This window comes from Geotrypetes seraphini, chromosome 4 (assembly GCF_902459505.1).
Source record: "Geotrypetes seraphini chromosome 4, aGeoSer1.1, whole genome shotgun sequence".
Lineage (NCBI taxonomy): Eukaryota > Metazoa > Chordata > Amphibia > Gymnophiona > Dermophiidae > Geotrypetes > Geotrypetes seraphini.
The window spans coordinates 132,421,984-132,449,203 of NC_047087.1; the positions used below are offsets into that span (position 1 = coordinate 132,421,984).

Below are 27,220 nucleotides of genomic sequence, written 5' to 3' on the forward strand. Positions count from 1 at the left end.
ACGTCCAAGAAAGTCTAACATCCAGGAGTACATTTCTGACCTATCTCTCTGCTCTTGTAGCGACTATCTCTCTGCTCTTGTAGGGACTATCCAGATTTGTCAGCTGATGAGTCTTTGGATCCATCTCCTCCATTACCTCACCAAAGATCACTCCCAAAAAGCCTGTCCTTCACAAGGTTTATCAGACGGAACAGGCACTGCCAATAAATATGGAATCTACAATGTAGCCTTGAGTACAGCTCATGGAGGCACTCTTCTACAAGGAGTTACATAAAGACAATATAAGATTTCCTCTCCACACCTTTATGAGAGAGGCCTTATCTAAAAATTGGGAAGCCCCCCCCTTGATGTCCCAGTAGTGCCATGCACATTGGACACTCTCTACAGCATCCAATCTTGCCCTGGCTTTAACAAGCCACAATTACAACACCAGACTTTGGTGGTGGAGTCTGCCTTAAAAAGAGTGCATATCATGAGAACTACTGCTAGTACTACCCTGGGCAGAGAAGGCAGAACTCTGAATAGGTCTGGATGTACAGTAAAACCTTGGTTTGTGAGCATAATTCATTCCAGAAGCATGCTTGTAATCCAAAGCACTCATATATCAAAGTGAATTTCCCCATAGGAAATAATGGAAACTCACACGATTCATTTCACAACCCAAAAACAAGAAGTTCAGAGCGGTTTACAGAGGAAGAGACTGTATACAGATAGCAATGTTACAAAAGAAGACTTTCAGTTTACATTAGCATGCCAAGAGTAGTCAAGATTTATCCGGAAGCATTTCAAAGATACAACAAGACAGGAAAGGAGTCAGAGAAATTTATCAAAGAGATAGCTTTTTATTGATTTCCTGAAGGTTTGGTAGGAGGATGCATTTGAAAATGAAGTTGGTTAAACATTCCATTTGCGTGCTTGGAATGATAATGATTTATTAAGGAATCTCTTGTAGATACAGCCCTTCAAGAATGGAAAAGCAAACAGGTAGGTACTACGTGTGCAAGTGGTGCCTGGAAATTCAAAATGGTGCGACAGGTAGATTGGGGATGAACCTGTTATGGTTTTGAAGCAGAGGCAGGCAAATTTTAAAATGACCCTTGCTTCCACCGACAACCAGTGTAGTTTTTTTTCCAGGAACAAGACACTATGGGCTCCTTTTACGAAGGTGTGCTAGCGGTTTTAGCGCGCACTTAGCACGCACTACATTGCCCCGCGTGCTACATGCTAATGCCTCCATAGAGCTGGCATTAGTATTTTCCATTTAGCGCAGGATTAGCATATGCGGAATTGTAGTGTACGCTAAAAATGCTAGCGCACCTTCGTAAAAGGAGCCCTATGATTCTCATAGTGCCTCAATGGCCCTGTCAACCATGGTTCCCTCTTCTCCTAATCTAATCTAATCTAAATTTTGGATTTATATACCATGTCATCTCCCCAAAAGGAGCTCAACTCGGTTCACATATAAATCGATAATCAGAATGAAAGTACTGTAGTTAGATTAGAGAGAAAATAATTTATTAATGAAGACCCTCATCCTACATCCTAGAGAGAAGATAACTAATTTTCCTTAAAACAATTTTCTAAGAATTGTTGAAATAACAGTGTTTTCATAGATTTACAGAAAATCTGGATAGAGAAAAGAGTTCTAACACAAGAGGAAGTCCCATTTCAAATCATTGTAAAAGTATATAAGAAAGATCGAGTAATATTGCCAATGGATTTTATTCCTTTTAAAGGAACTCATCACTCTTCCAATCTTTCCAATGTTGCTGATACAGAATGACAGCTCTCTCCTCCTTCTCAATATATGCTCGTTAGTTCTCACAGTTTGGTACCTCTCTCCAGGCCATTCAAGGCCTTGGCACTATCAACTCCAGTATCAGCCATCCTTGAGGCCTATAGAAAACCTTCTACACAACACTCCTATTGTACTCACTTTACTATTTGGTATAGAACCTCCTCACCACATTCTAGCACTTGACCCCTCCCATCCATGCTGGAGTATCTCCTGCACCTCGCCAACTCCAGCCTGAAGATCTCATCCACCAGAGTCCATTTGAGTGCTATTAGTGCTTTCCATCCTCCAAGCCTTTATCTGCACATTCTGTGATTTCTAAATTTATGAAGAGCTTGCTGAATACTAGATCTCTAATCTAGTATTCAGCAGTGACCTGGGACCTTAATGTTGTCCTTTCTGCTCTCATGCAGCCTCCTTTCAAGCCACCCTCAATGACATCTCTTATCCCTTTAATTGGCAAATTGTGAAATGACTGCTATACGTAACATGATGTTGAACGAGAGCAACAGTGCCAAGTAAAACAGGCATTTGGAGATGCAGATCTACCATAAGAGCCATAGAAGGCACATGTTGCTTCTGAGCAACAATGCCAAATAAAGGGTGGCCTTTCTCATATCTCTCATCTCCTCATGTTGGGTCAGTGAGCTTCAAGCCCTTGTTTCAGATCCTCCTTACATGATGTTTTCAATTAAAATGCCAATTGATTAAGAAATTTTGAATTGCATTCGGAATTCAACTATGGTAGGTGCCACTGCATTCTTTTGATCATTTTTGAATAATATGGGATTGGAACAATGGATTTCTGATCTGACCCATAAGGGTGGTCATACCCTGGATTTGATTCTTATGGAAAGATGCTTGGATTGTCAATTGGATGATGTTAAAAAAATGTGTATTTTTGGGAACTGATCATGCTGCATTGATATTTAAAGTACTATTATCAACTATGGCATCTGAATTGTTATGCACTACCAGAGATATAGGGAATGTTGGACCCAAATCAATTGTGTCTGTTGTTTTCAAAAATTCTCTATTGATTTTGTATCTTGCTTGTTGGCAGAATAGGTGGAAAGTGGGATGAAGCACTGAGTAGGAATTTGGGTGCAATAGCTCCATCGCGGAGAAAGAGATTGAAACATACTAAATTTAAAGCATGATATCATATTGGACTTTAATTAAAAACAACTAAGATGTGCGAAAGGTACATACTGAATATCAGAAGGGCTGTTATCTGCAGATTGGCAGACATTTCAACCCTGCATGCTAACCTTTCTTGGTAAACCGATTGCTAATATGCATGTTACCTCTTGTCAACTAGACACTACGAGTTGGATTCAAATCTGAAACATGGCTTACTGCCATTGCTTTTGTTGATGGTCAATTTGAGCCTTTCTGAGGGTGTGACTCCTCTGCCTTGGAGAAACGCAGTTGTATGTCCTATTTTAGAATCTGGGTATATCTGATCTATCTGAGACCTATTTTAAATCTGTGTTTTCTCTCAAAAGTGGTAGAAAAAGTGACATTTATGCAGCTTATTTGTTGTATTGGTAATGGCAATATCCTGCATCCTCAATGATCTGGATAGTGAGCAGAGCGTATAGCACTGAAACCATTTTGACATCACTACTGAGTGATTTTCACAGTATATTGGATGATGGCAATTTGGTGTTGGTCATTTCTTTGGATCTAGCATTTGCTTTTGATTTGGTACATCACTTGCTCTTATATTCCAGATTAAAGTTTATTGGTCTTGCAGGTGAGGTCTTGAAATGGTTTTGAATTGTTTTTATCTGATCATAATTTTTTTACTTTCATTGCAGGGTGCTATTTCTAGACAATAGCAGATATGCTGAGGTGTTCCTCAGGGCTTAGCTTTATCCCCGATTTTGTTTAACATTTTGCCTTCGCTTATACAGAGTCATGGAATTAGCATTCATTGGTATGCAGATGATGTACTACTCATAGCAATGATATCACTCTTAACTTTAGATAGCTAGTGACATCAAGCAAAGCTGTTTGCATGATGTCAATAGCTATCTAAATGAGAATCATTTGGTTTTAAATGAACAAAACCATTGCCTGCTGGATCTGTCGTTGTGCTGATCATTTTATACAAGCTCCAACATTTTTGGATAAATCAGTAACTGTTGTGGATGCCTTGGGAGTTTTAATTATCAGCTTCAGGCTGAGGAACAGATATCGAAAGTGGTATAAAAAGGGTTTTTGTGTTTTTACATTAGCTGTGTGCTGTCACAGACATGCTTGATGAGGCGAGTTTGCAAACATTACTTCATACTTTGTTGATTTCCAATTGGAATGTGAATTTGTAATCTACCTCAAACATTGCAAAATTCAGCAATTCTTTTATTAGGTAACATTCGCAGATATGATCATGTAACACCTTTGTTTCTACAATTCCACTGGTTGCCCATTTCATATTGGATTACATTTAAACTTTTCATACTAGTACATAGTATACTCTGTGAAGATATGCCTCTATACTTTGGATCATTAGCTATCCCTTATATTTCAGCTAGAGCCAGAAGATCATTGTCTAGAGCCAGAAGATCATTGTCGTAACATAGATTGGTTCTTTCTTCTCCTGCATGGGCTTGCTGGGAATCAACTTATGATAGTACCTTTTTGGGGGGACTGGATTCCATTCTTTTGAATCAGCTCCCAATTGAACTCTATGCAAATGATTCTTTGAAAAGTTTTAAAAGACTCATAAGAACATAAGATTTGCTGCTGCTGGGTCAGACCAGTGGTCTATTGTGCTCAGCAGTCCGCACACGCGGCAGTCCTTAGATCAAAGACCAGTGCCCTATTTGAGTCTAGCCTTACCTGCGTATGTTCTGGTCCAGCAGAAACTTATCTAACCATTTCTTGAATCCCTGAAGGGTGCTTTCCCTATAACAGCCTCCAGAAGAGCATTCCAGATTTCTACCACTCTCTGGGTGAAGAACTTCCTTATGTTCATAAAGAATCTAACCCCTTTTAACTTTAACAAGTGCCCTCTTGTTCTCTTCACCTCGGAGAGGGTGAACAATCTCTCTTTCTCTACTAAGTCAATTCCCTTCAATATCTTGAATGTTTCGATCATGTCCCCTCTCAGTCTCCTCTTTTCAAGGGAGAAGAGGCCTAGTTTCTCTAGACTCTCATTGTATGGCAATTCCCCCAGCCCCTTAACTATTTCTGTCGCTCTTTTCTGGACCCTTTCGAGTAGTACTATGTCCTTTTTCATATAAAGCGACCAGTGTAGGACTCAATACTCCAGGTGGGGGCGCACCATGGTCCGGTACTCTTGAAAACTTACCCCCCCCTCCTTTTATGAAGCCAAGTTAGAGTTTTTATTGTCAGCCATTGCGGTAAAAGCTCTGACACCCATAGGAATTCTATGATCGTTGGAGCTTTTACCGCCGCGGCCTGCAATAAAAAAAAACCTAATGCAGCTTAATAAAAAGGGAGGGGGGTATTTTTTTGTTGTTGTTCAAGCATTTGGTTAACTTTTTCCGGGGAAGCGATTCATTATGGGGTACGTGTACCAGGGGCCGCTGAAAAGTCTTTGGCCCAACCTAGAAGAGAATGATGTAGAGCTATGAAATTTACAAGTTATTCCACACTTCTCATGACACTCTTCATTTCATTGAAACAAAAAGTGTCAAAGTGTGGAATAACTTGTAAATTTCATGGCTTCACATCATTCTCTTCTTGGTTGGGATGAGAACTTTTCAGTGGCCTCTTGTAAGATGCCTTTTGTGTGTGGTAAGCTTGTATGACTGATATAGGTCTGTCCTATTGTACTCGGTGTTCTTTTCCTTCTCTTTTATATTTTTTTTTTTATGAACTGCTAAGACTGTGTATGGCTAGGTGGTATAGAAAATTTTAATAAAGGATAAATGATAATAGCAAGAATGCAGTAGGGAGTTCAACCAAGAGAACAGACTAATCAGCAGCAATAATGCTAGTAATAATGAGCAAGAGAGCAGGCCAGGCAACAGCAGGACCTGGAGCAAACTGGACAGTGATACAAGCAGCAGCAGTATAAAGGGACTACAAAAGAGGGAATTCATTTTTATGCTTTACTATTTGGGGCTAAAAAACTCTACTGGACCAACAGTGTTTCATATTATTAGCTTTAGAAGTGGAAGTGGAGAGAGGAATCAAGATGGCGACGGGAGAGGATGCCTGAGAAGGAGACTCCGTCATTTTGGGTCTGCTGGCGTTCTTAACAGCACTCCTCTTACCTAGTTATGGGTAAGAGGAAAGGAGCCCTTCGTGGCAACCCTCCGGCGTCAATAGTGGCACCACAACGGCTTGTGCAGACAACTATTGAAGAAGCCTTTATCTGACTGGGTGAATCTGCAGCTTCTACTTCAGGGGTAAGCCCGAATTTGTCGGGCGAGCTCGGCTCACAGACTCGGGCGTTGTTAAGCCCGGAGCAAAGTCAGCCTCCACCGCAACCCGGAAGCAATCCAGTGTTGGCAGTGTCTGAGGAAGAAAAACATACAGAAAACGATACGGAAAGGGGGAGAACTACAATGTATTAAAGTACAGAAAGGAGAAGGGAAGCTACAAGAGGGAGGGGAAAACAAAATGTTTCAAGCTGAAAGGAGAAAAACGTCCTTAAGAGAACGGTTATGACTCGAAGGTATCTTGAAAAAAAAGGTTTTCAGTTTTGATTTGAAATGATTTAGGGTTGTTTCGTCTCTTAGATGGGTTGGGGCAAAGTTCCAAAGCGAAGCAGCGGTAATCAAAAAGTTATTATTACGCATGGTGTTGATGTGTCTTAGGGATGGTATGGAAAGCAGGTTGAGTGTGTGTTACTGTCTTATTTAACTAGCAGCATTCTATTCTTGGTTTGGGGGGTTAAAATTTTTTTTAAAAAATGTTATATTGTAAACTGCGTTGCAACGAAGGCAGTTTATCAAGTTTAATAAATGATAAACAGTTCAAAGTGGGATAATGAGGGCAAAAAGTGGGGAGAGTGTGGCACAGTAGTTAAATCTAAGCCTTAGTACCCTGAGGTTGTGGGTTGAAACCGATTCTGTTCCTTGTGACCTTAGGCAAGTCACTTAATCCCTCCATTGCCCCAGGTACATTAGATAGATTGTGAGTGCACCGGGACAGACAGGGAAAAATGCTCAAGTACCTGAATAAGTCCATGTAAACTTTTCTGAGCTCCCCTAGGAGAATGGTATAGAAAACTAAATCAATAATAATAAAACCCTAAGCACACATGCGCACTCCTATGTCCGTGATTTCTGCCTCCATGATCCATAGCTCCGTGGCAGAGTAGGCAGAGACATGGTAGTAGTGGCGCATGCGCGGGTGGCGGTTTTCAGCGCTTTCCTACTATACTTCCTACAGCTGAGCCAGCGGTGGTTTCTGTGTGCCGGTTGCCCTTTGCACTCTACAAAAAAAAAATGGTACGTGGGAGAAGGGCCTTTATAAAAAGACAGGCAGGGGGCAGGGAGATAGACAGGCAGAAATAAAGACACACAAAGACAGATAGGTAGGAGAAGGGGCATGAGAAACAGACAGGTAGCAGCCAAGGAGAGAGACAGCAGATAGATAGCAGCCAAGGAGAGAGACAAAAATAAAGACAGACAGCGGCCAAGGAGAGAGAGAGACAGAAAAAAAGACAGACAGACAGATAGCAGCCAAGGACAGAGAATTAAAGAAAGACAGACAGATAGCGGCCAAGGAGAGAGATAGAATGACAGAAAGACAGACAGAAAGACGGATCTATTCTACCACCCGTTAATGTAACGGGCTTAAATACTAGTAAATAAATAAAGTGTGGGCATACATTGCTCCAGTGTAACTATGAATTCAATCCTCTTCCCACTTGCGTGGAAATCAAGGGAAATCAGGCACAGGAAGTTTTTTTTAGGCACATCAGTTTTTCCACCACAGTATCCCTTGCCATGGAAAACACCCATTCACTTAGCCCACGGGTTGGTAAGCAGGAAAGATATGCTGGGAGACAAGCCCAAAGAAAGGGTTTTATCTATCCTGCTTCTGGGCTGGTCCAATACTGAATCAATGGAGCAAAATAGTTTATACAGTTTCTTGTAAACAGATCGAACACTTGGAAAAACAAAATATGACAATTAGACTTAATGAAGTTGAGGTTGTGTGTGAGAGACTGAGCAAAGGTGGAATCCCAAAGGATGAGGCTCTTATTGAGCACAGAATGTACTTTTTTCATGAGTGCACAAGATTTCTTTCTTAAACTGTAGAGTAACAGGACTGTTACCTCCACAGGTGATGAGAGAAAGATGTCTTCTTGGTGCTTCCATTTCAGCAATCTCTGGTTTCTCACACTTAATTTCATTTTTCTGTTAGAACTACTCTGTGTGCCTTATTAAGATGATGAAAATTTCCTATGAAAAATCCCTGCCAAAATCTATTCATGTAGCACTCATGCATTTATAAGCCTGCATGGAGCGTTCTGCACCCCAAAATAAAATCAAAATCACTCCATTAGTAATGTTCGTGCATCAAAGCAATAATTAACCAGCGAAAGAAAGAGCCTCAGAGCGGTGGAGGTGTGAACCCACTCTCAGCCACCCTTACATCATCGGCAGAAAAAACTTTCACACAAAGGTTAAATAAGCCTTGAGGTAAGCAATTAACTACCAAATTGACACAAGCTGTTTTAACATAGATAGCAGTGATAAGGGCCGATGATCGTTTTGTGGCAGAATCGCCACTGTTTCAGGGCCACCCACAAGAATCAGCTATCCTAAAAAGCAAATAAACATAAAGTGACCAAAAATAAAATATAAATAGGCTTACCTCATAGGCTATAAAATAATACTCACTGTTCAGCGGTCTCTATCTCAACTATTTGCCGCAAACCAGCAGAGCTTCAGCATGTCATTAAGAAGTGAGCAGGAACCAATCGAGAGCAACGTACAGCCGAAAGGACTACCCATATAGATTGGCCAATCAAGGCAAAGGAAAAGATCTTTCATTTAGTAAAAAGGATATGTGTAACACAGATGGAAATGTGTAAATGCAGACAAGAGCATACTCAGAAACCGAGAGAAATGCAAAACACGGGAAACCCTAGTAAAAATAAAACCAATCATTTTTTAATGATGTGCTCAAGCTCTGCTGGTTCGTGGCAAACAGTTGAGAGAGAGACCGCTGAACAGCCTGGTTTGCTGTATGGGAGTGGAGTCTGTCTTGAAGGGTTTCCTGGAGGTAGCATATGCTATGTCAATGGTGCAGTTTTATAGAAGCAGAGAGTCTGTTAAAGTCAGAGTAAGGAGAGATTTGGAGAGCCACTTCTAGTCTGTTGTAGTGGTTCTGTTAAAGTCTGATTTAGGAGAGAAGTGCAGCTTCTAGGGTGACTTGCAGAGCCACAGGTGAGGTAAATAGCTGTCTTCAATGTTGAAGCAGTCTTTTAGGCAGAGGGACAGTCAGAGAGATAGCCATCTTGAGTCTGAAATATAGAGGAAATACTGGCGTTGGAAGAGAGGTGATAGAATTCACTCCTAGAGCACAATGCATATTTTAAGACAAAATTTACAACAGATTAAACAATGTACAGAAGTTTCAAGGACATGCTTGCTTGATTAGGGCAGAAGTCTCTGTTAATAGAAACATAGAAATATGATGGCAGATAAAGGCCAAATGGCCCATCTAGTCTTCCCACCCGCAGTAATCATTATCTCTTTCTCTCTCCGAGATCCCACGTGCCTACCCACGTGCCTATCCCAGGCCCTTTTGAATTCAGACATAGTCTCTGTCTCCACCACCTCTTCTGGGAGACTGTTCCAAGCATCTACCACCCTTTCTGTAAAAAAGTATTTTCTTAGATTACTCCGGAGCCTATCACCTCTTAACTTCAACCTATGCCCTCTCATTGCAAAGTTTCCTTTCAAATGAAAGAGACTCGACTCATGCACATTTACATTACATTGGTATTTAAACACCTCTATCATATCTCCCCTGTCCTGTCTTTCCTCCAAAGTATATAGATTGAGATCTTTAAGTCTGTCCCCATACTCCTTATCATGAAGACCACATACCATTTCAGTAGCCTTCCTCTGGACTGACTCCATCCTTTTTATATCTTTTTGAAGGTGCAGCCTCCAGAATTGTACACAATATTCTAAATGAGGTTTCACCAAAGTCTTATACAGGGGCATCAATACCTCCTTTTCCCTACTGGCCATACTTCTCTCTATGTAACTTAGCATCCTTCTAGCTTTCACCATCACTTTTTAAAATCAGAGTAAGTGACTGAGTATCACACACACATTTCCCATCTATGCAGTCTTTTGTCTTAGAGCAGTGGTTGGCAATCTTGGTACTTGAGGACTCCAACCCAGTTGGGTTTTCAAGATTTCTCCAATAAATATGCATGAGATGTATTTGCATGCACTGCCTCCAATTTATGCAAATAGACTCATGCATATTCATTGGGAAAATTCTGAAAACCTGACTAGACTGCAGCCCTCAAGGATTGAGGTTGCCCACCCCTGCCTAAAGAGAGAGATCCAGGGTAGAGAATGACACGGGAACAAATTTTTCTCTGTCCCCATAGTAACTCAATTTCCCCATCCTGTCCTTGCAAGTTTTGTTGCTGTTCCTATCCCTGCCCCAAACCTATAAGTTCTGCCTTAACCACACAAGCCTTGGACATTTATGATTTTAAAGTGTTTAAGGCTTGTGCAGATGAGGACAGAGGTTGCAGGAATGGGGTAGGGATGGGGAAAAATTTGTCCCCGTGTCATTCTCTAAACCAGGTTACAGCCTGGAAATATTAGGTCTGTAAGATGTTCTTTTTGCTCTTGGCTGCAAATTGTCTATACTCAGCCTTTTCCCAGGAAAAATAACATAGTAGCCTGAAAAGAGTGTGAAAAATTGAGGAGAAATGGGTCTTGCAGGAGAAGATTAAAAAAATAGGATGTAAATAGACCATTTATTGAAAAGGTTTGAGTACATGATCTCTACCATCAATGACTTTCTGTGCTTTCTGCTTTGTGATTGCAGATTTTGATGAGTGCTTATCACCTTCGGAGAATGACTGCTCTGAGTTTGCCAAGTGCAGAAATGTACTGGGCACCTACATGTGTCAGTGCACGACAGCAATTGATGCCGATCCATCTCACCCTGGACATGTCTGCACTGGTGAGGAGCACTAGAACCTTTCATCCTTTCCTGTGACCTCGTTATGGGAATGACTCCAGCCTTGGCCCTATGGGAAGTATGCCCAGGCCTGGTAAAATCAGTCTTACCTTCTGTGAGCCTATGAGAAACATTACCCGGTCCTTACACAGTCAGTTTCATCTCTTATGAAATGTTAGAAGGAGGATAATCTAATCCAGTATTCTAGTTTATTTACAATAGCTTTGCCTAGAGTCTGGCTTTTTATATGAGGTCTGAGATCAGACTTACACATCTTTGAAGCCAGGGTAATTTGGATTTAATTAGGCCCCAAGGATGACTGGGTGGGGGGACCCCTGCTGGTTGATGAGAACTCGGAAGAATTCAGGGGACATTTCTTCCAGCCCTTAGCCGGCTTGATGTCACTGTCAGGAAGTAATGAAGGATGGAATGGTACTACTCGAAAGGGTCCAGAGAAGAGCGACTAAAAAGGTTAAGGGGTTGGAGGAGTTGCCGTACAGTGAGAGATTAGAAAAGCTGGGCCTATTCTCCCTTGAACAGAAGAGACTGAGAGAGGACATGATCAAAAAATTCAAGATAATGAAGGGAATAGACTTAGTACCTAAAGACAGGTTGTTCACCCTCTTCAAGGTAGAGAGAACGAGAGGGCAGTCTCTAAAATTAAAAAGGGATAAATTCCGTACAAACTTAAGGAAGTTCACCCAGAGAGTGGTGGAAAACTGGAACGCTCTCTCACAGGGGAAAACACCCTCCACGGATTCAAGACAAGGTTGGACATATTCCTGCTGAACCAGAATAAACGCAAGTAGGGTTGGTCTTGGTTAGGGCACAGACCTGGGGGCCACCACGTGAGCGGACTGCTGGGCGCGATGGACCACTGGTCTGACCCAGCAGTGGCAAATTCTTAAGTTCTTATGGAAGCTGAAAACACAGTGACCGCTCTAATGCAGAATAATTCTGTTTTGCAGAATCAGTGACCTCTTCTAAATCTGATGCAATATTACCCGGGTCAAGCACAAGCGTGGCAGTCACAGACAGAGGAGGAATGCCTGTTTCCACTGAGAATGCCACAGAAAGTATGCTCACTGCAGTGCATTCAACCCACACAAAGATGCCATCAGCCAACACCCCATTTTCAAGTATGGGAGAAAGGATGCCAGTGTCCCCTAATACCAGTTTGATGACTTTGGCTAGCACCCCATTTTCAAGTATGATGACAGTGTCCCCTAGGACCAGTTCGATGCCTTTGGCCAGTACCCAATTTTCAAGTATGATGCCAGTGTCCCCTAGGAACAGTTCGATGCCTTTAGCCAGTACCCAATTTTCAAGTATGATGCCAGTGTCCCCTAGGAACAGTTCGATGCCTTTAGCCAGTACCCAATTTTCAAGTATGATGCCAGTGTCCCCTAGGAACAGTTCGATGCCTTCAGCCAGTACCCAATTTTCAAGTATGATGCCAGTGTCCCCTAGGAACAGTTCGATGCCTTCAGCCAGCACCCAATTTTCAAGTGTGATGCCAGTGTCCCCTAGGAACAGTTCGATGCCTTCAGCCAGCACCCAATTTTCAAGTATGATGCCAGTGTCCCCTAGGAACAGTTCGATCACTACAAACAAAAGAACCACTGAGTCAAACATATCAGCACAGCCTCAGCAGAGTGCTCCTCCTCTGACTTCCGTACCATCATCCGATGCAGCACACCTCAATTTGTCTGAAGCCCAGCTGCAGAACATAACAAAATCTCCTCATATCTTCAACACGAGCCACATCATGAGAGAGGATCCGGCAGCAAACACATCTGCTTTTCTCCAAGAAATTACACATTCTTATTCCACAGCAAGTCCAGATAAGGTGAACAGCTCCTGGAATCAGCCTGTAAACTTTTCTACATCCTCTGCTGTCTTACCATTTTCTTCTTCTACTCCAGTGGACTGTGGTAAGTGGGCTTTGCTCTGCTTCTTTTTCATGGACACCAAATCTCTTTAAGGTAAAATAACATGAAACAACTAAAATATAGATATTTTGTGTGTGAGGTCCTCAGTGTGAAATTTAATAAACAGCCATGCTCGATACTCTGATAGCAGTATGATCAAAACCCTTCCAATTGGATGAACAGAACCTTCATCAGTGCTAACTCACAATCATCAGACACCTCACTTTATTCAAAAACATGTGTGCGTTTCAAAATAATTAATAAATATAGCTCAAGTCCACTACACCATTTTGAGCCAATATGTCAGTTGTCTTTTTCACACTAACTTGTGCCCAGAACGGGGGTTCCTGAAGAAGGAAGCTATTTCTGAAACAAGGATCTGTTGAACCTACCGCATAATGAGAACACCTATTCTGAGACAAGTGATTCGGACTTCTATAGTGTATTTTACTTTTGTTATTTCTAGTTAGGGTCCACCTTGGTGGAGAGCATCCAAGTAAAAGATCTAGTGTCATTGTAGACAATATACTGAAACCTTCTGCCTAATGTGCGGCAGTGGCCAATAAAGCAAGCAAGCTGCTAGGAATTATATGAAAATGGATGGTACACAAGATTAAGAATGTTATAATGCCCCTGTGTTGGTCCATGGTGTGACCTCACCTTGAGCACTGAATTCAATTCTGGTTGCTCCAAGGTGCAGCCTCACCTTGAGTTCTGATCGCCTTATCTCAAAAAAGATAAGGCGTGTTCTTCAACCTTTTGACACCTATGGACCGGCGGAAATAAAAGAATTATTTTGTGGACCGGTGGTTGAAGAACACTGGGCTAAGTCGTGGGCCAGACCCCACCCATCTCCGCCCAATCTCCACCCCAGATCCCGCCCCATAATAGTACTAATTGTAACACCATTTTTTCCATTCATTTTTCATATATACACACACACATATAATATAATCTTATTAACAACACATACCGTAATGGTTAACCACAAAATTAAACAACACAAAGCACACTGTATGCTTCTCAACATTCATTTCTACCAGAAAACAGATAACCCCATGGAAATACAGGACCAAAAACTAAAAGTGCTAATATATACAAATGAAACCTTAAGATTCAAGACTCTGCATGCAGTACAACCCCAGAGAAAAAAACCAAATACATTTCTTACTGAACAGTGCAAAATACAGACAGCAGATGTAAATTCAATTATTAAATTTAAAAGTAAAATAATTCCCCCTACCTTTGTTGTCTCTCTCCCTCCATGCTGTGCCTTACCTTCTGGCCTGCTCCCGCCTGGCCTTTTTATGCTGTCCCCAGTGTTATCTTCGGGCCGGCTCTCTCTTCCTCACTGATGCAGTGCACAAAGCCGTGGACAGCGGCTCCTACGCGCGTCCCGTACCGCATCTGGAAGCCTTCCCTCTGACGTTGCGACGTCAGAGAGAAGACTTCTGGTTCAGGTGCAGGATGCGCGTAGGAACTGCTGCCCACGGCTTTGTGCACTGCAGCACTGAGGAAGAGGGAGCCAGTCCAAAGATAATGCTGCATCGGTCATACCATGGACCAGCGGCTGAAGAACAGTCTCAGGCCCGATGCATGTGCCAGCCCTGTGGACCAATAGGGATTTTCTGCGGACCGGCACCGGTACATGGACCGGTGGTTGAAGAACACTGATATAGAGGAACTAGAAAAGGTTCAAAAAAGAGTAACCAATATAATAAAAACGCTGGAACTCGTTTTGTATGAAGAAAGACTAAAAAGGTTAAGGTTCTTCAGCTTGGAAAAGAGATGGTTGACGGAAGATATAATTGAAGTCTACAAAATCCTGAGTGGTGTAGAATGGGGACATGTGAATCGATATTATACTGAAGTATAATATCGATTCACATGTCCCCATTCTAATTACTAAGACTAGGGGACACTCGAGAGATACTTTTAAAACCAATAGGAGGAAATATTTTTTCACTCAGAAAATAGTTAAACTCTGGAATTCATTTTCAGAGGATGTGATAGGAACAGTTAATGTAGCTAGGTTTAAAAAAAAATTTGGACAAGTTCCTGGAGGAAAAATCCATAGTCTGTTCTTGAGAAAGACATGGGGGAAGCTACTGCTTGCCCTGGATTGGTAGCATTGAATGTTGCTACTATGTATTTGGGTTTTTGTCAGGTACTTGTGACTTGGATTGGCCATAGTGAAGATGGGATACTGGGCTAGATGAACCATTGGTCTAACCCAGTAAGGCTATTCTTATGTTCTTTTTCAATCCTAGTGAAGATTGGTCCATCTTCCATTTGTGATTAATTTTCTTAATGGTATAGTGGATTTGTGCTAGTTATATTGCTTTCACTTAGTAATTACACAAGGCAACAAAAAATTATTTTTCGGAATCATCTGACAACCCAGCACATTTTTCTAAATTAGTTTTTCATGCTGATTTCAGATCTATTATTAGTTTTTTCAGTCATGTAAACTTTTAATGTTATGACTAATATTAATTTATAGCATTTTAGCATACAGGGTTTTAAGAATTGCAGCATCAACTTAAAAAATGTTGCAGTATCTTCAGTCCAAAGTCAAATAAGCACACAGCATAGCATAATTATACTGGACTGTGTCACTTAGCAACCAATATTTCTTTAAAAATGCTTAAGAATATGATTTCCTTTTGTGAGTTGTATCTGGATTGTCATGGCACAACATCCAGCAGTAGTTGGCCATCATACTTTCATTCCAGAAGCCTTGGTAACGATGCTCCATTAACTGAATGTCCTAGTGAAAATGTTCTCCTTGCTTGTCACTCACCATACTAAGATTTTCTGGAAAAAAGTCAAGATGTGAGTGCAAAAAGTGTATTTTAAAGACATGCGACAGCCGAGTTTCTGATATGAGTCAAAGAGATTCTGAACTCCTTCCTTGAATGAAGGAGACTTATGGTTACCCAGAAAGTTTTCCACTAACCACTTGAATGCCTCCCAAGCTTCAAGCTCAGCTGCTGAGAGTGATTGCTTAAAATCTTCATCCTGCATAACAGGTTTGATCTGTGGGCCTATAAATATCCCTTCCTTCAGTTTTGCAGTGCTGATTTTTTGAAATTTCTTCATAAGATATTGAAAACCTGGCGAGTTTGCTTTACCCATGGCCTTTACCAGGTTCTTCATCAACCCCAGCTTGATATGAAGAGGTGGAAGAAATATTTTATGAGGATCCACCAATGGCATAAATTTCACACTGCTTTTCCGTGGGTTATAGGTATCCCTCAGCTGCCAGACACACTTGACATAATGTTCAGCTGTAGATCTGCTATCCCACAAGCACAGGAAACAGAAGTATTTAGTGAATCCTCCTTGTGTTCCCATTAGCATACCAATGACCTTCAAATCACCACAGATGTTCCACTGGTGTGTTTTATAACTGATTGCTTTTAGTAAATTCTTCATATTCTCATAAGACTCCTTTAGATGAAAAGAATGGGCAATTGGTATACTTGGTTTGGAATTTCTGTTGTGCAGTAACACTGCCTTCAAGCTTCTCTGTGAAGAATCAATGAAGAGACGCCATTCATCTGCACATTGCACTTGTGACAAACTGTTGAAGAGCCCGTTGATGTCATGACAAAAGCACAATGAGCCATTTACAGTAAAGAATGTTATTAAGTTATAATTCCTTTTTCTGTAATGAGTTATATTAGTATCTTTGCAAACAAGTGCTTTTGCTTAAGCCTTGAAGCAAGAAGTTCTTCTTTTTCTTTTGCAAGATTTAGATCACAAATAAGATCATTGAGCTCAGCTTGTGTAAAGGTCTCTGGTTCTGAATGTTCATCATTCACAAAATCAGGATCAGATAATGGATTGTGACCAGCTGCTGCATCATCATCACATTCTTCATCATGTTCCACAGAAGCAAGTCCATCTTGTGGAGGTATAGGGACATGCAGTGAGTCATCATGAGGAACAGGCCTAATAGCAGAATTCAGAGTAGGATATATCATTTTGGGATTAGTTTTAGCTAAGAATCCACTTGTGTTCACAAGGCAACAGTAGCAATCATTAATGTGGTCCCACGGTTCCCTCCATATCATTGATTGAGCCAGTCACGAAGTCCATTGGAACAACTGGTACAGATGATATGTGGAGCCCAAGACTTATCCTGGTCATCCAGTGGACAGCCAAAGTATAATTTGTATACTTTCTTCATATCTACAATAATTGGGCAATGTTATGCTTTCGTCGAGAATGAACTACAGACATAACAGAAACTATCTGGTTGATTAGTACAATGTCAAAGCATGATAAAGACTGATGTTAATCACCATCTGTAGCATAAAAAACAAAGACAACTGTCGTTAACTCTCCTTATGCGTTTATCCTATAAATGCATGCTTGCCCAATTAACATTTATCTATATATATAAAATCGGAGGTATGTATGTGTGTATGTATGTGTGTGTGTATGTGCCGCGATCACGCAAAAACGGCTTGACCGATTTGAATGAAACTTGGTATGCAGATCCCTCACTACCTGGGGTGATATGTTCTGGGGGTCTCGCGGCCCACCTGCACACGTGGGCGGAGCTACAAACAGAAAATCAGATTTCACCCATTCATGTCAATGAAAAAAAATGTAAAAAGCTGCCAACGCAAAAACGGCTTGCCCGATTTGAACGAAACTTGGTATGCAGATCCCTCACTACCTGGGGTGATATGTTCTGGAGGTCTCATGGCCCACCTGCACACTAGGGCGGAGCTACAAACAGAAAATCAGATTTCACCCATTCATGTCAATGGAAAAAATGTAAAAAGCTGCCAACGCAAAAACGGCTTGCCCGATTTGAACGAAACTTGCAACACATCTTCCTTTTCAGTTTAAGAGATTGCAAATTCCAGTGAGACTTGCATTCTCTATCACAATCAACAAATCACAGGGACAGACTATTACATACTGTGGAGTGGATTTAACATCCCCCTGTTTTTCCCATGGACAACTCTATGTTGCTTGCTCAAGGGTGGGTTCACCCAAGAATTTATATGTTCTTGCTCCTGGAGGTGAAACTAAAAATGTTGTTTATAATCAAGTTTTGTGTTAGTTGTATTGTATTCATTTTGTCAAATATTTCACATTATAATTTGAATATTGTACTTTTTATAAAGCTGTAAAAAAATAATTTCATTCACCACTATAAAGTATCTTTATTTGAATCCATTTACAGTGTTATTGCTATAATTAAATACCCGTGCAACGCCGGGGCATCAGCTAGTAATTATATATAATGAGCCTCATTAAAATGTAATGTGCTAGTGAAAAACTAAACACAGATTTGAAATCAGCATGAAAAATACTACAAAACCCACCCAACATTAACTCTGATGAAAATTATGTGTTGACCTGTGTTATTTTGACACACACATACATGATAACTTAGCATTGATGAAGGTTCTATAGCAGGGGTGCCCAAATGGTCGATCGCGATCAACCAGTAGATCGCAAAGGCAATGCGAGTTGATCGCGTTGCCTTTGTGATCGTGTTCTTCCTGCCTCCCCGAGCCAGGCCAGGCACGTACAAGTTCCGGACCCAAAAGCCTTCACCTCCGACGTCAATTCTGACGTCGGATAGGAAGTTCTGGGCCAGTCAATCGCTGCCTGGCTGGCCTGGAACTTCCTCTCTAATGTCAGAATTGACATTGTGGGGGAGGGGAGGCTTTGGGCGCTTGTATGCACCAGGCCTGGCTCAGGGAAGCAGGAAGAAATCAGCGTGGAGGCTTGGGGGGGGGGCAGGGAGAGAGAAAGAATTGGGGGTGGAGAAATTGCCACGCTGACTTGGGGGACAGGGGGAGAGAGAAAGGCAGAAATAAAGAGGGGGCAGGGGGAGAGAAAAAGAAAGAGAGACTGAAAGAAAAGGGGAGGGGGCAGAAAGAAAGAAAGGAAGGCAGAAAGAAAGAAATATTGGATTTACAGAAGAAAGAAGTACAACTAGACAAAAAGGTAGGAAAAATGATTTTATTTTCAATTTAGAGATCAAAATGTGTCCGTTTTGAGAATTTATATCTGCTGTCTATATTTTGCACTATGGCCCCACTCAGGTGCTCAGTCAAAAGCTTCCCCTGACTGAACTGCCTGGGCGGAAACAGGAAGCTGAGTCAGGGGAAGCGTTTAACTGAGCACCTGTTGCCGATCTGAAGTTCTGCTGATGCCGGGAGAAGGAGGCCGAATTTGAGTGCTGTCGCGGGGCAGGGGGGGGGGGGGCGCCGATGCCGCTGAGTGCTGTCGCAGCCCAGGAATTTTCCGGACTTGTCCGGCTGTGCATCCCCCCTAAGGCTGCCGCCCCCCACCCCCCCTTGGTACGCCACTGGTAGGCACCCCTGTCCTACAGTATATCATTCATTTAGAACAGTATTTGGTTTTTGGATTTGAGTTTTGTTTTCTGATTTTTGTGAACTTTCTGCTGCTTTTAAACACATGGGCTAGAAATTATAAAATTGCTCAGTATGTTACAGTCAGACTACAGAAAGCTGCAACAGTCTCACCCTCAAGGTCGAGCTTTCTATTTTTTTTTAATAGTGCTTGTAATAGTGCTGAGTCACTGGAAGTAGCTGTGTTAGGAAGAGTCATACCAACATATGAGTTGCCATACTGGGAGAGATGTTAGGTTCATCAAGCCCAATATCCTGTTTCCAACAGTGGCCAACCCAAGCCACAAATACCTGGTAAGATCTCAAAGAGTAAAGCAAATTTTATGCTGCTTATCCTAAAAATAAACAGTGGATTTTCCAAAGTCAATCTTAATTATGGCTTATGAACTTTTCTTTTAGGAAATTAGCCAAACCTTTTTAAAACCTTGCTAAGATAACTGCTTTCACCATATTCTCTGGCAACAAATGTCAGAGTTTAATTACACTTTGAGTAAAGAAATATTTTCTCCAGTTTGTTTTAAATTTACTACTTAGTAGCTTCACAAGTGACCTCTCACTTATTGGATCAAATTAGGGGCCCTTTTACTAAACTGTAGTGAGCAATAACTCATGCTTACCACAGGTTAAAATGTACTACTGTGAGGCGCACCCAGACATCCCATGGTAGTTTTTACATGTGTGCACTCTGGGGATATGTTTGGGGTCAGAGAGAGAACACAGCTATGCTAATCATTTAGCACACAGGTGTCAAAGTCGGTCCTCGAGGGCCAGAATCCAGTCGGGTTTTCAGGATTTCCCCAATGAATCTGCGTGAGATCTATTTGCATGCACTGCTTTCAATGCATATTCATTGGGGAAATCCAGAAAACCCGACTGGATTCCGGCCCTCGAGGAGGGACTTTGACACCCCTGATTTAGCACATGGGCATTGCCGCACACTAACTGATTAGCGCAGGATTAGTGATGAGCCCTTAGGGGCTATTTCCACAAACGTTGGAGGTGGGGTTCGGGGATGGCGGGGGTTTGTTGGGGGTGTCTGGCAGGAGGGATTGGGCACCCACCTGCCGGCAATCATTGGGAAAGGGTGGGCAGCCATCGGGCAGGAGGGGTTGGGCTCCCTCCTGCCGCGATCATACGTGGGGGGGCTGGGCTCCCTCCTGCCATGATCATACATGGGGGCTGGGCTCCCTCCTGCCGTGATCATAAGGGGGTGGGGGAACTTGCAGCTGTGGCCGCTATACTTATCGTGGCAGGGAGATCCCTTGCCGCGATACGTATAGCGGCCGTGTCTAGAGTAACCCGGTTCTGTAACCAGCGCCTGTAACATGGACATTGGTTACAGAATCGGGTTTATTTTGGGTGGGCCTAGGCCCGATTTTTTATAGGACGCCCTTCCTGGGCATCCTATACAGAATCCAGACCTTACTGCCTACAAAATAGGCATCGGTAAGTGCTCATGTGGTAATGTCCAAATACTACTGGGGAAATTAGCTTGTGGTCATCATTGCAGAAATAGAAAATTTAGCCATTTACTGAGCACTAAAAGTGGCTTTATCATGCAAGAAAAACATGCACTGGGGATAGCGCAGGCCACTTTTTAATGCTGCTTACTAAAAGGGCCCCTTAATTAGTTAAAAAGGGAAAAGAATTCCATTATAGATGGGAAAGAACGAAGCACTCAAAGAGTCATAAGCATTCCAACAGATTCAATAAATGCAGTGCAGTACCACAGAGTCCAGGCCAACTGCCCAGACCTCTGCCGCTCATCCAAAGGCAGCATTGAAATAATATGTTTTCAAAAGGGGTCCTAAAGGTTTAATAGGATTGTTCTGAGGGCAGGGGTAGACTATTCCAGAAAAAGGGCGCCAGAAAGAAATGCCCTGGTCATAGTAGATTCTCATTTTGCTTGAGAAGGCCTAGGAAGAGCTAGTCTATGATCATTCAAAGAACACAGTACTCGGGAGGGTGCAAAAGGAATTGTGAATGAAGAGGAAGAAACAGAGATACCAGTGTGCAAATAAATAAATAAATACATATATAGAGTATATTGCAATGTGGGATGAAGTGAAGGAAGGATTTAGAGAAGAGCAACAGAATGATAAAGGGTCTGAATGGCTTGGGGAAACCTACTGCTTATTCTTAGGATAAGCAGCATAAAATCTGTTTTACTACTTGGGATCTAGCTAGGTACTTGGGTTGGCCACTGTTGAAAACAAGATACTGTACTGGGCTTTATGGACCTTCGATCTGTCCCAGTATGGCAATTCTTATGTTCTTATAAGGTTAAAGAGATTAAGCCTCTTCTATTTGCAGAAGTGATGGCTAAGGGAAGATATGATAGAGGTCTACAAAATCCTGAGTGGTGTAGAATGGGTAAACATGAATCAATTGTTTATTCTTTGGAAAAGTAATAAGACTAGGGAACACTCAATGAAATTGCATGATAATACTTTTAAAACAAATAGGAATAAATATTTTTTCTCTCTATGAAGAGTTGAGCTTTGGAACGCGTAACCAGAGGATGATAACAGAGGTTAACATATCTGGGTTTAAAAAAGGTTTAGACAAGTTACTGGAGGAAAAGTCCATAGTTTGCTATTGAGATAGAAATTGGGAGAGCCATTGCTCAGATCGCAAGCATGGAATCTTGCTACCATTTGGGTTTCTGTCAGGTACTTGTGACCCTGATTGGCCACTGTTGAAAGCAGAATGGTCCAATTCAAGTTGTTACAAGGCCAAGGTTCTGTCATCAATCTAAACTCCCTAACCCTCTACTTGTCCTGTTTGTTTGATTAGATTGTAAGCTCTACTGAGCAGGGACTTTTTCTTGAATGTTTAGCAGTGCTATAGAAATGATAAGTAGTAGTAGTAGTAGTAGTAGTAGTAATAAAAAGTCCACCACTACATTAGGGAGGGAAGGAGAGGAAGAGGAACTGCATTTTTTTTTTTTGCGCAGAATTCCCCACCCCTTCAGAATTCTGTAGAGGTGGTAAATTTAGCAGCTCTGCTCACTCTCTCATACCCTGGCTTGCGTGACAAAATAAAGGAGGAAGTGAACCTCTGCATAGTGGGTCATTTCTTCTCCTGTGTTACTTTAGACCCAACTGTTTATGTGAATAGTGATCCTGTGGTTTACATTAGAGAATGGCACGGGGACAAATTTGTCCCCATTCCCACAGGAACTCAATTTCCCCATCCCCGCGAGTTTTGTCGCTGCCCCTGGCCCATTCCTGAAAGCTCTGCCGTAACTGCACAAGCCTCGAACACTTATGATTTTAAAGTGTTTGAGGCTTGTGCAGATGAAGATGGAGCTTGCAGGAATGGGGCAGGGACAGGAAAAGAATTTGCGGGGACGGGACGTGAAAATGAGTTTCTGTGGGGACGGGGAAAAAATTGTCCCCATGTCATTTTGTAGTTTTCATAAACAGTTGGGTCTAAGTTGGCATTGGAGGAGGAAGTGACCAATGTTCCCACTAAGGATTGGCCGAGTTCGTGCAAATTTTTTTTGTGTGAGTGACAAGTTCTAAATACCAGATTTGCAAGTATTTTTGTGAGCTACCATGTAAAATCTGTGCGCAATGCTCCTAGAATGTATGAGCAATTGCTTATGTGCTCTGCTTAGATGGGGACATAAGAAGTGACCCACTGTGCAGTTGTTCACTTCCTCCTCTTCTTGCTGCAGGAGTTCAGCTGGGGAGGAGAAGAGAGAGAGCAGAGCTGCTGCCTCTTGAAAGGAATAAGGTAACAGTGTAATGGGAATTGGTAGGGGGAGTAGAAGGGTGAATCACATGCGGGGAGGGGGAATATGCCATGGGGAGTGGTTGGGGGCAGACAAAAGGAAGGAATGTGCCAGGGGGTAGGAGCAGCAAGCTGAAGGCTTGCTATGGGTAGGATTACCAGACGTCCATGAAAACCCAGATATGTCCTCTTTTTAGAGGACTGTCCGGCATCCTGGGCAGACTTTCCAAAACCCAGCAGTTTGTCCAGGTTTTGGAAAGTCCCGAAGAGCTCTGGTCACGTCTGGAGGTCATCTGAGCATGCATGGATGATGTCACACACATCTGTGTAGGCTCCAGGCCCTCCAGACACAGTCAAAGCTTGTCGGGAAAGAAGAGAGGAGGTTGGGGGGGGCGGGTTGGAGGCTGAACTTGGAGGGGCTGGAGCAGTACAGGGAATAGTTGAAGGCGGAAGGAGTTGGGTGGGTCTGGGGTGGAATAAGGCAGGGCTGGAGGCATAACAGGGCGGAGTCATGTGTCCTGATTTTTGCGGCCCGAAAATTGGTAACCCTAGCCATGGGGGATGGGAGGAAAGATATGGTGACAGCTGTAAGGGTGAGGAAACTGAATAAGAGATTGAGGTATTTCATGCAAGAGAAGCCCCACCTAGCTCCATGGCACTTAGTCATAAGAACATAAGAAATGCCGCTGATGGGTCTGACCAGAGTCCACTCCCGCGGCAGCCCTCTGGTCAAAGACCAGCGCTCTAACTGAGACTAGCCCTACCAGCGTATGTCCTTGTTTAGCAGGAACTTGTCTAACTTTGTCTTTCCCCTATGAAAGACTCCAGAAGAGCTTTCCAGTTTTCCACCACTCTCTGGATGAAGAAGAATTTCCTTACGTTTGTACGGAATCTATCCTCTTTCAACTTTAAAGAGTACCCTCTTGTTCTCCCTCCTTGGAGAGGGTGAACAACCTGTCCTTATCAATAAGTCTATCTCCTTCAGTACCTTGAACGTTTCGATCATGTCCCCTTTCAATGTCCTCTGTTCGAGAAGAAGAGGCCCAGTTTCTCTAATCTTTCGCTGTATGGCAGATCCTCCAACCCCTTTACCATCTTAGTCGCTCTTCTCTGGACTCTTTCAAGTAGTACCGTGTCCTTCTTCATGTACGGCGACCAGTGCTGTACGCAGTACTCCAGGTGAGGGCGCACCATGGCCTGATACAGTGGCATGATAACCTTCTCCGATCTGTTCGTGATCCCCTTTTTTATCATTCCTAGCATTATGTTCGCCCTTTTCGCCGCTGCCACACATTGCGCGGACGGCTTCATCGACTTGTCGATAAGAACTCCCAAGTCCCTTTCCTGGGAGGTCTCTCCAAGTACCCCTCTCCACCCCCCTCATCCCCATAGCACGTAGTCACCTTGCATAGCCCCCCTCATGGCACACAATGTCCCTCTGTTCCTAAGCAGTGCGGCCCTCCCTTAAAACAAGTGTATCACCCTAAACAACACTTTAAATCATTTGGGTAATTAGTAACTGGCAGAACTGACCTACAAACCCCCCTTGCAATCACCAATCTTTCCTAATTCACACACACCTGCAACTACCAATCTTTTCCAATCTCCAAACCCCATGCCCCCTGCAACCATCATTCATTCCCAACCCCCCCCCCGCAACCATCAATCTTTTGCAATCCACCCCCCCCACACACATACACACACACCCCTGCGAACATCAATCTTTTCCAACTCCCCCACACACACCCCTGCAACCACCACTATTTTTCAACCTCCCCACACCTCCTGCAACCATCAATCTTTCCCAATCCTTCCTTTCATACACCCCTCCAGGGCCGCCATCAGAAATTTCTGGGCCCCTTACTGAGCAATCCTATTGGGCCCCCCACGCACCCCACCCCCCCGATCCCCCCCTTCTTCCATGGGCCGAATACACACATACTTTTCTCTGTCGCCGCACTCTTTGAAAAAAAGATTTGTAAGCCTGCAAACACGTCAAGGTAGACTCTTTCAGCAGGGCCCTAACCTAACCTAAACTAAACTAATCTATACCTATCTATTCTAAACTAACATATGTCTAATACTGAACTAATAACAAACTAACAAACATCTGCATAATAAATAACTAATAAATAATAGTGCTAGTAGCTATAATTCACTTTTGAATGTAAAATCTCAGTTAAGGATTTCTTTTGACCTTTGTAGGCCAGAAGTAGATCACAATTGTACAATATTTTTTGTAACAAGTATTAAATGTGTTTTTATAAATACTGTAAGCTTAATAAATATATCAGAAAAAACTACACATCTGAGTGCATATCTGAACATACACATCTGTATGATCCCATCCTCCTCAGCTTGCCTATAGCTGCATCATGCATGTTAAAAATGTACGATATGTTGATATGTGCACCTTCCTTCCTTCCCATCCATCCTCCTCAGCCTGTCCTTACACATCCACAGCTGCATGTTAATGATGATGTATATGTTATGATGATAAATAAGTGCATATGAGCACATCATTAACATGCAGCTATGGATGAATATATAATGATGTTATGAGTGTGCACCTCTTCCTTCCCATCCTCCTCAGCATGTCACATACAGCATGTTACATTACACAGACTTTGTATAATGTAACATGCTGTATGTGACATGCTAAGGAGGATGGGAAGGCAGAGATGCACACTCATAACATCATTATATATTCATGAATCAATCTGATAATCATCACCACCAGGCTGTGTATGTTATGGGATGGAGGAAGAAAGGTGCATGGGATGGAGGAAGAAAGGTGCATGTTTAAATTGATCACTGCCTTACTAGTTCTGAAGCTCCTTGTGCTGCTCCTCTCGTCCTGTCCTCTTAGAGACGTGGTGACGTCATCCGGCCGACCTGCTCTCGCAGATTCAGTGGCAGGCAAGTGATGTGTCTCCTGATTGGCTAGGCACCCTAAGCTCAAGCCAATCGGAGTGGAGACAGGGCGGGCCTTGGTGAAGGAGTCAGGAGACGAGAGGCACGCACCTAGTATATCGCCGGCTGCGGCCGCGGTCCAGGTAGACGGATCCACTTTTGTCCGGGGGGGTGCAATCAGGAAATCGGCAGGGGACAAAAAAAAGTATGACAGCAGTGTTTATTGTTGTGCACAGCAGAAGCATAATACAAGAATTTGTGCTATGGTGGCCTAGGACCCTGGGGTAGAGAGTTGCGCGGGGACAGAAATCCCACCCGTCCCCACCCGTCCCCGCCAAAGTCCCACCCGTCCCCACCCATCCCCGTGAGGACTCCCACCCATCCCCGCGAGGAATCCCTCCGTCCCCACCCGTCCCCGCGAGGAATCCCCTCCGTCCCCGCCCATCCCTATAAACTACAGAAATAGTTATTTCATTTAATTATGCTACTGAATTAAAGGCTCTGGTAGAAATACATTTAAAAATAAGCAAAAAGACTGTATTAATTTGGAAATATTAATTGGGAAGAATACATACTTTGTAAACGTGTTTCTACCAGAGCCTCTAATGTTTATAAATTTTTATCAACTCAACTAATATACTACTTTATCCTGAAGCAAAAAAAAGAATTTTTTTCCTACCTTTGTTGCCTGGTTTCTGCTTTCCTCATGTTCTCATTTAATTCCTTCCATCCACTGTCTCTCTTCTTTCTGCGTCTTCCATTTGCACTGTTACTGTGCCTCTCCCTTTCTCCCCCCTCCCAAATTGGTCTGGCACCCATCTTCTTCCCTCCGTTCCCCCGGTAGTCTGGCATCTCTGTTTTCTTCCCTGCCAGTGTCTTCTCCCCACTCTCTCTTCCCCATTTCCTTTCAGCGTCCTTCTCCCTCCCCATCTTCCCCATGTCCTGTCAGCATCCTTCTCCCCCCTCTGTCTTCCACATTTGCTTTCAGTGTCCTTCTCCCCCTGTCTTCCCCATGTCCTTTCAGCGTCCTTCTCCCCCTCTGTCTTCCCCATGCCCTTTCAGCGTCCTTCTGCCCCCATCTTCCCATGTCCTTTCAGCGTCCTTCTCCACCCCTTTGTCTTCCCCATGTCCTTTCAGGGTCCTTCTCCCCCTCTATCTTCCCCATGTGCTTTCAGCGTCCTTCTCCTTCCCCCCTCCCGTCTTTCCCATGTCCTTTCAGCGTCCTTCTCCACCCCTTTGTCTTCCCCATGTCCTTTCAGCGTCCTTCTCCATCCCTTTGTCTTCCC

General features: G+C 42.9%; 1 protein-coding gene across 3 annotated transcripts in view; it reads left to right on the top strand.

The window, feature by feature from the left end:
- The window catches only part of UMODL1 (uromodulin like 1), a 171,345-nt gene that overhangs the window by 81,731 nt on the left and 62,394 nt on the right, over positions 1-27,220 (top strand). For all 3 annotated transcript variants that reach the window (XM_033940476.1, XM_033940477.1, XM_033940478.1), the window contains 2 exons: positions 10,811-10,948; positions 11,914-12,879. In XM_033940476.1, coding sequence (XP_033796367.1) covers positions 10,811-10,948; positions 11,914-12,879 — 1,104 coding nt within the window. The remainder of the gene's footprint in view (positions 1-10,810; positions 10,949-11,913; positions 12,880-27,220) is intronic.